Source organism: Nerophis lumbriciformis, linkage group LG33, assembly GCF_033978685.3.
Source record: "Nerophis lumbriciformis linkage group LG33, RoL_Nlum_v2.1, whole genome shotgun sequence".
In the NCBI taxonomy this organism is placed as follows: Eukaryota; Metazoa; Chordata; class Actinopteri; order Syngnathiformes; family Syngnathidae; genus Nerophis; species Nerophis lumbriciformis.
In genome coordinates, this window is record NC_084580.2 from 26,300,001 (window position 1) to 26,315,377 (window position 15,377).

The 15,377-nt window shown below is 33.7% G+C and overlaps 1 protein-coding gene across 1 annotated transcript in view; it reads left to right on the forward strand.

Moving 5' to 3' along the window:
* Positions 1-13,830, forward strand: part of tgs1 (trimethylguanosine synthase 1) — a 35,888-nt gene extending 22,058 nt beyond the window's left edge. The window contains exons 12-16 of the mRNA XM_061928365.2: positions 283-441; positions 989-1,135; positions 3,350-3,566; positions 5,451-5,529; positions 13,594-13,830. Coding sequence (XP_061784349.1) covers positions 283-441; positions 989-1,135; positions 3,350-3,566; positions 5,451-5,529; positions 13,594-13,710 — 719 coding nt within the window. The 3' untranslated portion in view covers positions 13,711-13,830. The remainder of the gene's footprint in view (positions 1-282; positions 442-988; positions 1,136-3,349; positions 3,567-5,450; positions 5,530-13,593) is intronic.
* The last annotated feature ends 1,547 nt before the right edge of the window (positions 13,831-15,377 follow it).

Sequence of the window (15,377 nt, forward strand, 5' to 3'; positions counted from 1 at the left end):
GTGTTGACACTTGTGCTGTAGTATGGTGACAGACCGAATGTGTTGACAGTTGTGCTGTAGTATGGTGACAGAGTGAATGTGTTGACAGTTGTGCTGTAGTATGGTGACAGAGTGAATGTGTTGACAGTTGTGCTGTAGTATGGTGACAGAGTGAATGTGTTGACAGTTGTGCTGTAGTATGGTGACAGAGTGAATGTGTTGACAGTTGTGCTGTAGTATGGTGACAGAGTGAATGTGTTGACAGTTGTGCTGTAGTATGGTGACAGAGTGAATGTGTTGAAGATGGCAGGAAGTGTAAGAAGAAGAAGAGGAAGTGGGCCAATAAGAAGCAGCAGCAGCAGGTCCCAGCAGACATGGCATCAGAACCAGGTCTGGCCAAGTACTGGGCTCAGCGCTACAGACTCTTCTCCCGCTTCGACCAAGGAATCCGACTAGACCGAGGTCAGTGTTAGAGGAATGTTAATGTGACTAGACCCAGGTCAGTCTTAGAGGAATGTTAATGTGACTAGACCCAGGTCAGTGTTAGAGGAATGTTAATGTGACTAGACCCAGGTCAGTGTTAGAGGAATGTTAATGTGACTAGACCCAGGTCAGTGTTAGAGGAATGTTAATGGGACTAGACCCAGGTCAGTGTTAGAGGAATGTTAATGTGACTAGACCCAGGTCAGTGTTAGAGGAATGTTAATGTGACTAGACCCAGGTCAGTGTTAGAGGAATGTTAATGGGACTAGACCCAGGTCAGTGTTAGAGGAATGTTAATGGGACTAGACCCAGGTCAGTGTTAGAGGAATGTTAATGTGACTAGACCCAGGTCAGTGTTAGAGGAATGTTAATGTGACTAGACCCAGGTCAGTGTTAGAGGAATGTTAATGTGACTAGACCCAGGTCAGTGTTAGACCGAGGTCAGTGTTAGGAATGTTGTCATCCTTGAAACACAATCCAAGGTGTGGATGTGGACAAAAGCATGTGGTGCTAATATGTGCTGCAGAGGGTTGGTTCTCCGTCACGCCAGAGAAGATCGCAGAGCACATCGCCCTGAGAGTGGCTTGCAACTTCTCGCACGCTCAGCTGGTCATCGATGCCTTCTGTGGCGTGGGAGGAAACGCCATCCAGTTTGCACTCGCTGGCAAGAGAGGTGAGTACTCTTTTCACAACAGCCCTGTCATAGTCACCTCCTTTCACATGGCCTGTCACCATTGTTTAAGGTGGCCCCCACGTCAATTAATGAGGTGGCCATTAATGATGTAAGTAATAATTTAATGGTGGCCCATTGCAACACTAAAACGGCCTGTAAAAATCTCTTTCTGGCTGAATGTAAGAATAGTTTCAATGTCATATATTTAAGGCTGCAGCTAACGATTATTTTTCTATCGATTAATCTATAGATTATTTTTTTCGATTAATCGGTTAATCTATAGATTATTTTTTCCGATTAATCTATAGATTATTTTTCCTTTTACCGATTATTTTTTTTATTTAAAATGAAGATGAAAAAATAAATGTTGGCCAGTTTTTTCAAAAGGCATGACTTTTATATACAAAAAAAAAAGTATGGCCACTAGTCAGTCAACATTGACAACAACATGACAAAATATTCTGTAACAATGTAAACATTTAAAACTTTTAACATTTAACAAAATTAAAAGTAGCTTATTTGCTTTTTAATGTGCAAATATAAAAGTAAACATCCAGTGCAAATCTTAATATTCTGCAATAGTATAAGCATTTCTAAAGTAAAAGTATTGCTTATTTTGCTTTAAAATGTGCAAAAATAAAGATAAACATCCAATACAAAAAAGTGCAAAACGAAATATTCTGTAACAGTGTAAACATTTCAACAAAAGTAAAAGTATTGCTTATTTTGCTTAATAACACAACAATGATAGTATGATTAAAGTGAAAGTTAATTGTTGGTTTGTACATAGTATATGTAACTGTTAATGTTGTAAAAGGTATTTGCACAACTAATTAACGTTAGCGTTAAAGAGGAGCGCGTCTTTGTAAACACTGAACAGGCAGGCCAAACGCGCCTCTCAGAGCGAAACAGTGTTTTAGTTTATGAATTTACAACGCAGATACAAATGACACATTCATGATTTTGTGTAATGATGACAACGTATACTCACGCGGACGATTGACTAGTTGATGGTGATGGCAAGAACGCTGTCGGGGGTTTTCTTTTCAAATGTTCCTTCATAGCCGTTGTGCTGCTATGATAGGCCATTTCCGCTCGACACAGTGTGCATACAACAACTGTCAAGTGTTTTGCTTTTTTCGCTGTGCTTATCCCACACTTGAAGGGATGTACCAATGCTGAATGTGGCTTCTGGATTTCACTCAAAAGACCAGACCGTAGTTACTTTTTCCTTTTATTTTCCTTTAGTTTGCAACAGTTTTTCCAACCAAGAAACAGCTTCTTTTTTCTTCTTTAGCAGTCTTTAGCAGTGTTAGTAGACTTTAGTTTCTTTAGCTGTCATTAGCTGTCTTTAGTAGCCTTTAGTAGCCTTTAGCTTCTTTAGTAGGTGAAAAACCTTTAAGGACAAAACACCACAAGATCAACATGCTGTAAAAAAATCAATCAATTATCAATCCCATAATTTACAACTATTAATTAGCTATCAAACTCTTAACCATTAAACAAGTGCAAGAAAATGGACACATCTTTTCCCTTTAAGTTAAAACAGATTTTAAATAAATTGTCTCAACATAAATGCACCAAGATACATATAAAATACATTTAAACCCAGAAACACAATAGATAAATGCAACAGAAAACCCAATATGCAAATACATAAATACCTAACCTATTAACCACCTATTTAGATACATATTTAAAATCCATATTCAATATAAATATATTATTAATTTAGCAGTGAAACACTCAATCTTAAACGCTGTCTACTGGTAGAAAAATGCCCCTTTTTCTACGCCCTCACCAGCAGCCAATGATCCAACACAGTTAAATCCAACACTTTAAATTGAGCGACTTCACCCTCCTGATGAAGCAAACTGCTCCAACATTTATCAAACTAAGCAAAGAATATCAACACTAAACAACAGTTACATAACACACTGTGTGTATTTAGCCTCCAGAACAACTGTAATACACTTTTCCACCACTTGTGGCAGTAATGACATCATCAAACAAACAGAAGAAGTCCTAGAGAAGTTTCTCAAGCGCAAAACTGATGACTAAAGTGGTGAACTTTAATGACTTCAAAACATATTGACTATTATTATTGGAGTGCTGCTAAGCACACATACTGTAGGTGTCACTGTAAAGAAATATCATTATTTACACATACAAAAGTCGCCAGTAACGAACGTGTCCGCATCCTTGGGGCCTCAGTGCTGGCGGTGGACATCGACCCGCTGCGTCTGGACTTGGCGCGCCACAACGCCGCCGTCTACGGCGTGGAGCGCCACATCGACTTCGTGCAGGGAGACTTCCTCCAGCTAGCGCCTCGTCTGCGCGGTGACGTGGTCTTCCTGTCTCCCCCCTGGGGGGGGCCAGACTACCTGACTGCCCAAGTCTTTGATCTCAGGACCATGATGGAGCCCGATGGATATCCTTTGTAGTGTTGACAGTACTCACTTTTACACATCTTTGACAGTACTTACCAAGTATTATCATCCTCCTTGACAGTACTCACTTTTACACATCTTTGACAGTACTTACCAAGTATTATTATCCTCCTTGACAGTACTCACTTTTACACATCTTTGACAGTACTTACCAAGTATTATTATCCTCCTTGACAGTACTCACTTTTACACATCTTTGACAGTACTTACCAAGTAGTATTATCCTCCTTGACAGTACTCACTTTTACACATCTTTGACAGTACTTACAAAGTATTATTATCCTCCTTGACAGTACTCACTTTTACACATCTTTGACAGTACTTACCAAGTATTATTATCCTCCTTGACAGTACTCACATTTACACATCTTTGACAGTACTTACCAAGTAGTATTATCCTCCTTGACAGTACTCACTTTTACACATCTTTGACAGTACTTACCAAGTATTATTATCCTCCTTGACAGTACTCACTTTTACACATCTTTGACAGTACTTACCAAGTATTATTATCCTCCTTGACAGTACTCACTTTTACACATCTTTGACAGTACTTACCAAGTATTATTATCCTCCTTGACAGTACTCACTTTTACACATCTTTGACAGTACTTACCAAGTATTATTATCCTCCTTGACAGTACTCAATTTTACACATCTTTGACAGTACTTACCAAGTATTAGTATCCTCCTTGACAGTACTCACTTTGACACATCTTTGACAGTACTTACCAAGTATTATTATCCTCCTTGACAGTACTCACTTTTCACATCTTTGACAGTACTTACCAAGTATTATTATTATCCTCGTTGACAGTACTCACTTTTACACATCTTTGACAGTACTTACCAAGTATTATCATCCTCATTGACAGTACTCACTTTTACACATCTTTGACAGTACTTACCAAGTATTATTATCCTCCTTGACAGTACTCACTTTTACACATCTTTGACAGTACTTACCAAGTATTATTACCCTCCTTGACAGTACTCACTTTTACACATCTTTGACAGTACTTACCAAGTATTATTATCCTCCTTGACAGTACTCACTTTTACACATCTTTGACAGTACTTACCAAGTATTATTATCCTCCTCGACAGTACTCACTTTTACACATCTTTGACAGTACTTACCAAGTATTATTATCCTCCTTGACAGTACTCACTTTTACACATCTTTGACAGTACTTACCAAGTATTATTATCCTCCTTGACAGTACTCACTTTTACACATCTTTGACAGTACTTACCAAGTATTATTATCCTCCTTGACAGTACTCACTTTTACACATCTTTGACAGTACTTACCAAGTATTATTATCCTCCTTGACAGTACTCACTTTTACACATCTTTGACAGTACTTACCAAGTATTATTACCCTCCTTGACAGTACTCACTTTTACACATCTTTGACAGTACTTACCAAGTATTATTATCCTCCTTGACAGTACTCACTTTGACACATCTTTGACAGTACTTACCAAGTATTATTATCCTCCTTGACAGTACTCACTTTGACACATCTTTGACAGTACTTACCAAGTATTATTATCCTCCTTGACAGTACTCACTTTTACACATCTTTGACAGTACTTACCAAGTATTATTATCCTCCTTGACAGTACTCACTTTTACACATCTTTGACAGTACTTACCAAGTATTATCCTCCTTGACAGTACTCACTTTTACACATCTTTGACAGTACTTACCAAGTATTATTATCCTCCTTGACAGTACTCACTTTTACACATCTTTGACAGTACTTACCAAGTATTATTATCCTCCTTGACAGTACTCACTTTTACACATCTTTGACAGTACTTACCAAGTATTATTATCCTCCTTGACAGTACTCACTTTTCACATCTTCCATGTGGCCAATCAGATCACAGACAACATCGTCTACTTCCTGCCTCGCAACGCTGACATGGACCAGGTCACTTCTTTATGTCTTTATTACATATTCATGTCATATTCACTTATTCACTCACACATCTAACTCACATATATTCATGTCATACTCACTTATTCACTCACACATCTAACTCACATATATTCATGTCATACTCACTTATTCACTCACACATCTAACTCCCATATATTCATGTCATATTCACTTATTCACTCACACATCTAACTCACATATATTCATGTCATATTCACTTATTCACTCACACATCTAACTCACATATATTCATGTCATACTCACTTATTCACTCACACATCTAACTCACATATATTCATGTCATATTCACTTATTCACTCACACATCTAACTCCCCATATATTCATGTCATATTTACTTATTCACTCACACATCTAACTCCCATATATTCATGTCATATTCACTTATTCACTCACACATCTAACTCCCATATATTCATGTCATATTCACTTATTCACTCACACATCTAACTCACATATATTCATGTCGTATTCACTTATTCACTCACACATCTAACTCACATATATTCATGTCATATTCACTTATTCACTCACACATCTAACTCCCCATATATTCATGTCATATTTACTTATTCACTCACACATCTAACTCACATATATTCATGTCATATTCACTTATTCACTCACACATCTAACTCACATATATTCATGTCATATTCACTTATTCACTCACACATCTAACTCACATATATTCATGTCATATTCACTTATTCACTCACACATCTAACTCACATATATTCATGTCATATTCACTTATTCACTCACACATCTAACTCCCATATATTCATGTCATATTCACTTATTCACTCACACATCTAACTCCCATATATTCATGTCATATTCACTTATTCACTCACACATCTAACTCACATATATTCAAGTCATATTCACTTATTCACTCACACATCTAACTCACATATATTCATGTCATATTCACTTATTCACTCACACATCTAACTCACATATATTCATGTCATATTCACTTATTCACTCACACATCTAACTCACATATATTCATGTCATATTCACTTATTCACTCACACATCTAACTCACATATATTCATGTCATATTCACTTATTCACTCACACATCTAACTCACATATATTCATGTCATATTCACTTATTCACTCACACATCTAACTCATATATTCATGTCATACTCACTTATTCACTCACACATCTAACTCACATATATTCATGTCATACTCACTTATTCACTCACACATCTAACTCACATATATTCATGTCATATTCACTTATTCACTCACACATCTAACTCCCATATATTCATGTCGTATTCACTTATTCACTCACACATCTAACTCCCATATATTCATGTCATATTCACTTATTCACTCACACATCTAACTCACATATATTCATGTCATATTCACTTATTCACTCACACATCTAACTCACATATATTCATGTCATATTCACTTATTCACTCACACATCTAACTCACATATATTCATGTCATATTCACTTATTCACTCACACATCTAACTCACATATATTCATGTCATATTCACTTATTCACTCACACATCTAACTCACATATATTCATGTCATATTCACTTATTCACTCACACATCTAACTCACATATATTCATGTCATACTCACTTATTCACTCACACATCTAACTCACATATATTCATGTCATATTCACTTATTCACTCACACATCTAACTCCCCATATATTCATGTTATATTCACTTATTCACTCACACATCTAACTCACATATATTCATGTCATATTCACTTATTCACTCACACATCTAACTCACATATATTCATGTCATACTCACTTATTCACTCACACATCTAACTCACATATATTCATGTCATACTCACTTATTCACTCACACATCTAACTCACATATATTCATGTCATATTCACTTATTCACTCACACATCTAACTCCCCATATATTCATGTCATATTCACTTATTCACTCACACATCTAACTCACATATATTCATGTCATACTCACTTATTCACTCACACATCTAACTCACATATATTCATGTCATATTCACTTATTCACTCACACATCTAACTCACATATATTCATGTCATACTCACTTATTCACTCACACATCTAACTCACATATATTCATGTCATATTCACTTATTCACTCACACATCTAACTCCCCATATATTCATGTTATATTCACTTATTCACTCACACATCTAACTCACATATATTCATGTCATATTCACTTATTCACTCACACATCTAACTCACATATATTCATGTCATACTCACTTATTCACTCACACATCTAACTCACATATATTCATGTCATATTCACTTATTCACTCACACATCTAACTCCCATATATTCATGTCATATTCACTTATTCACTCACACATCTAACTCACATATATTCATGTCATACTCACTTATTCACTCACACATCTAACTCACATATATTCATGTCATATTCACTTATTCACTCACACATCTAACTCACATATATTCATGTCATATTCACTTATTCACTCACACATCTAACTCCCCATATATTCATGTTATATTCACTTATTCACTCACACATCTAACTCCCCATATATTCATGTTATATTCACTTATTCACTCACACATCTAACTCACATATATTCATGTCATATTCACTTATTCACTCACACATCTAACTCACATATATTCATGTCATACTCACTTATTCACTCACACATCTAACTCCCCATATATTCATGTTATATTCACTTATTCACTCACACATCTAACTCACATATATTCATGTCATATTCACTTATTCACTCATACATCTAACTCACATATATTCATGTCATACTCACTTATTCACTCACACATCTAACTCACATATATTCATGTCATATTCACTTATTCACTCACACATCTAACTCACATATATTCATGTCATATTCACTTATTCACTCACACATCTAACTCACATATATTCATGTCATATTCACTTATTCACTCACACATCTAACTCCCATATATTCATGTCATATTCACTTATTCACTCACACATCTAACTCCCATATATTCATGTCATATTCACTTATTCACTCACACATCTAACTCACATATATTCATGTCATATTCACTTATTCACTCACACATCTAACTCACATATATTCATGTCATATTCACTTATTCACTCACACATCTAACTCACATATATTCATGTCATATTCACTTATTCACTCACACATCTAACTCCCCATATATTCATGTCATATTCACTTATTCACTCACACATCTAACTCACATATATTCATGTCATACTCACTTATTCACTCACACATCTAACTCACATATATTCATGTCATATTCACTTATTCACTCACACATCTAACTCACATATATTCATGTCATACTCACTTATTCACTCACACATCTAACTCACATATATTCATGTCATATTCACTTATTCACTCACACATCTAACTCCCCATATATTCATGTTATATTCACTTATTCACTCACACATCTAACTCACATATATTCATGTCATATTCACTTATTCACTCACACATCTAACTCACATATATTCATGTCATACTCACTTATTCACTCACACATCTAACTCACATATATTCATGTCATATTCACTTATTCACTCACACATCTAACTCCCATATATTCATGTCATATTCACTTATTCACTCACACATCTAACTCACATATATTCATGTCATACTCACTTATTCACTCACACATCTAACTCACATATATTCATGTCATATTCACTTATTCACTCACACATCTAACTCACATATATTCATGTCATATTCACTTATTCACTCACACATCTAACTCCCCATATATTCATGTTATATTCACTTATTCACTCACACATCTAACTCCCCATATATTCATGTTATATTCACTTATTCACTCACACATCTAACTCACATATATTCATGTCATATTCACTTATTCACTCACACATCTAACTCACATATATTCATGTCATACTCACTTATTCACTCACACATCTAACTCCCCATATATTCATGTTATATTCACTTATTCACTCACACATCTAACTCACATATATTCATGTCATATTCACTTATTCACTCATACATCTAACTCACATATATTCATGTCATACTCACTTATTCACTCACACATCTAACTCACATATATTCATGTCATATTCACTTATTCACTCACACATCTAACTCACATATATTCATGTCATATTCACTTATTCACTCACACATCTAACTCACATATATTCATGTCATATTCACTTATTCACTCACACATCTAACTCCCATATATTCATGTCATATTCACTTATTCACTCACACATCTAACTCCCATATATTCATGTCATATTCACTTATTCACTCACACATCTAACTCACATATATTCATGTCATATTCACTTATTCACTCACACATCTAACTCACATATATTCATGTCATATTCACTTATTCACTCACACATCTAACTCACATATATTCATGTCATATTCACTTATTCACTCACACATCTAACTCACATATATTCATGTCATATTCACTTATTCACACACACATCTAACTCACATATATTCATGTCATATTCACTTATTCACTCACACATCTAACTCACATATATTCATGTCATACTCACTTATTCACTGACACATCTAACTCCCATATATTCATGTCATACTCACTTATTCACTCACACATCTAACTCCCATATATTCATGTCATACTCACTTATTCACTCACACATCTAACTCCCATATATTCATGTCATACTCACTTATTCACTCACACATCTAACTCCCATATATTCATGTCATACTCACTTATTCACTCACACATCTAACTCCCATATATTCATGTCATATTCACTTATTCACTCACACATCTAACTCACATATATTCATGTCATATTCACTTATTCACTCACACATCTAACTCACATACATTCATGTCATATTCACTTATTCACTCACACATCTAACTCACATATATTCATGTCATATTCACTTATTCACTCACACATCTAACTCACATATATTCATGTCATATTCACTTATTCACTCACACATCTAACTCCCATATATTCATGTCATATTCACTTATTCACTCACACATCTAACTCCCATATATTCATGTCATATTCACTTATTCACTCACACATCTAACTCACATATATTCATGTCATATTCACTTATTCACTCACACATCTAACTCACATATATTCATGTCATATTCACTTATTCACTCACACATCTAACTCACATATATTCATGTCATATTCACTTATTCACTCACACATCTAACTCCCATATATTCATGTCATATTCACTTATTCACTCACACATCTAACTCCCATATATTCATGTCATATTCACTTATTCACTCACACATCTAACTCCCATATATTCATGTCATATTCACTTATTCACTCACACATCTAACTCCCATATATTCATGTCATATTCACTTATTCACTCACACATCTAACTCACATATATTCATGTCATATTCACTTATTCACTCACACATCTAACTCACATATATTCATGTCATATTCACTTATTCACTCACACATCTAACTCACATATATTCATGTCATATTCACTTATTCACTCACACATCTAACTCCCCATATATTCATGTCATATTTACTTATTCACTCACATCTAACTCACATATATTCATGTCATACTCACTTATTCACTCACACATCTAACTCACATATATTCATGTCATATTCACTTATTCACTCACACATCTAACTCACATATATTCATGTCATATTCACTTATTCACTCACACATCTAACTCACATATATTCATGTCATATTCACTTATTCACTCACACATCTAACTCACATATATTCATGTCATATTCACTTATTCACTCACACATCTAACTCACATATATTCATGTCATATTCACTTATTCACTCACACATCTAACTCACATATATTCATGTCATACTCACTTATTCACTCACACATCTAACTCACATATATTCAAGTCATATTCACTTATTCACTCACACATCTAACTCACATATATTCATGTCATATTCACTTATTCACTCACACATCTAACTCACATATATTCATGTCATATTCACTTATTCACTCACACATCTAACTCACATATATTCATGTCATACTCACTTATTCACTCACACATCTAACTCACATATATTCATGTCATACTCACTTATTCACTCACACATCTAACTCACATATATTCATGTCATATTCACTTATTCACTCACACATCTAACTCACATATATTCATGTCATATTCACTTATTCACTCACACATCTAACTCACATATATTCATGTCATATTCACTTATTCACTCACACATCTAACTCACATATATTCATGTCATATTCACTTATTCACTCACACATCTAACTCACATATATTCATGTCGTACTCACTTATTCACTCACACATCTAACACATATATTCATGTCATATTTACTTATTCACTCACACATCTAACTCACATATATTCATGTCATATTCACTTATTCACTCACACATCTAACTCACATATATTCATGTCATATTCACTTATTCACTCACACATCTAACTCACATATATTCATGTCATATTCACTTATTCACTCACACATCTAACTCACATATATTCATGTCATATTCACTTATTCACTCACACATCTAACTCCCATATATTCATGTCGTATTCACTTATTCACTCACACATCTAACTCACATATATTAATGTCATATTCACTTATTCACTCACACATCTAACTCCCCATATATTCATGTCATACTCACTTATTCACTCACACATCTAACTCACATATATTCATGTCATATTCACTTATTCACTCACACATCTAACTCACATATATTCATGTCATATTCACTTATTCACTCACACATCTAACTCACATATATTCATGTCATATTCACTTATTCACTCACACATCTAACTCACATATATTCATGTCATATTCACTTATTCACTCACACATCTAACTCACATATATTCATGTCATATTCACTTATTCACTCACACATCTAACTCCCCATATATTCATGTCATATTTACTTATTCACTCACATCTAACTCCCCATATATTCATGTCATACTCACTTATTCACTCACACATCTAACTCACATATATTCATGTCATATTCACTTATTCACTCACACATCTAACTCCCATATATTCATGTCATATTCACTTATTCACTCACACATCTAACTCCCCATATATTCATGTCATATTTACTTATTCACTCACATCTAACTCCCCATATATTCATGTCCTATTCACTTATTCACTCACACATCTAACTCACATATATTCATGTCATATTTACTTGTTCACTCACACATCTAACTCCCCATATATTCATGTCATATTTACTTATTCACTCACACATCTAACTCCCATATATTCATGTCATATTCACTTATTCACTCACACATCTAACTCCCATATATTCATGTCATATTCACTTATTCACTCACACATCTAACTCCCCATATATTCATGTCATATTTACTTATTCACTCACATCTAACTCCCCATATATTCATGTCATATTCACTTATTCACTAACACATCTAACTCACATATATTCATGTCATATTTACTTGTTCACTCACACATCTAACTCCCCATATATTCATGTCATATTTACTTATTCACTCACACATCTAACTCACATATATTCATGTCATATTCACTTATTCACTCACACATCTAACTCCCATATATTCATGTCATATTTACTTATTCACTCACACATCTAACTCACATATATTCATGTCATATTCACTTATTCACTCACACATCTAACTCACATATATTCATGTCATATTCACTTATTCACTCACACATCTAACTCACATATATTCATGTCATATTCACTTATTCACTCACACATATTCCTGATAGTACATTACTAACTCCCATTCATAATCAAGTCATGTATGGGAATTGTCATTAAATAATAATAATAATATTGTATGTGTTATGAATATTCATGTAATAATAATAATAATGTGTTCATAGGTTGTCTCCCTGGCGGGTGCAGGAGGAAAAGTGGAAGTGGAACAAAACTTACTCAACAACAAACTGAAGACTATCACTGCGTACTTTGGTAGTACTTTGATCCATTCACACTCCTGAAAACTCTCATCATCATGTACGACATGTTCATGTACTACATGTTCATGTACTTCATCATGTACGACATGTTCATGTACTACATGTTCATGTACTTCATCATCATGAACTACATGTTCATGTACTAAATGTTTATGTACTACATGATGTAGTAAATGTTCATGTACTACATGTTCATGTACTAAATGTTTATGTACTACATGATGTAGTAAATGCTCATGTACTACATGTTTATGTACTTCATCATCATGTACTACATGTTCATGTACTAAATGTTTATGTACTACATGATTGTGTACTAAATGTTTATGTACTACATGTTCATGTACTAAATGTTTATGTACTACATGATCATGTACTAAACGTTCATGTACTAAATGTTTATGTACTACATGATTGTGTACTAAATGTTTATGTACTACATGTTCATGTACTAAATGTTTATGTACTACATGATCATGTACTAAACGTTCATGTACTAAATGTTTATGTACTACATGATCATGTACTAAATGTTCATGTACTAAATGTTCATGTACTTCATCATCATGTACTAAATGTTTATGTACTACATGATCATGTACTAAATGTTCATGTACTAAATGTTCATGTACTTCATCATCATGTACTAAATGTTTATGTACTACATTTTCATGTACTAAATGTTCATGTACTTCATCATCATGTACTACATTTTCATGCACTAAATGTTTATGTACTTCATCATCATGTACTACATGTTCATGTACTAAATGTTTATGTACTACATGATTGTGTACTAAATGTTTATGTACTACATGTTCATGTACTAAATGTTTATGTACTACATGATCATGTACTAAACGTTCATGTACTAAATGTTTATGTACTACATGATTGTGTACTAAATGTTTATGTACTACATGTTCATGTACTAAATGTTTATGTACTACATGATCATGTACTAAACGTTCATGTACTAAATGTTTATGTACTACATGATTGTGTACTAAATGTTTATGTACTACATGTTCATGTACTAAATGTTTATGTACTACATGATCATGTACTAAACGTTCATGTACTAAATGTTTATGTACTACATGATCATGTACTAAATGTTCATGTACTAAATGTTCATGCACTTCATCATCATGTACTAAATGTTTATGTACTAAATGTTTATGTACTTCATCATCATGTACTACATGTTAATGTACTTCATCATCATGTACTACATTTTCATGCACTAAATGTTTATGTACTTCATCATTATGTACTACTTGTTCATGTACTAAATGTTTATGTACTTCATTATCATGTACTAAATGTTCAAGTACTACATGATCATGTACTAAATGTTCATGTACTACATGTTCATGTACTACATGATCATGTACTAAATGTTCATGTACTACATAATTATGTACTGAATGTTCATGCACTACATGAATATGTACTAAATGTTCTTAAACTATAGTATGTACTAAATGTTCATATACTAGATGATCATGTACAAAATGTTCATGTATTACATGATTATGTACTAAATGTTCTTCAACTATATTATGTACTACATGATCATGTATTACGGGTACTTGTGATCAGCGACTACATGTAGTACTTCATAGTACCATGTTTTTTTCTACTTTTTAAATCATTGAAGGCTTGTTTTGTTTTGTTTGTTTCAT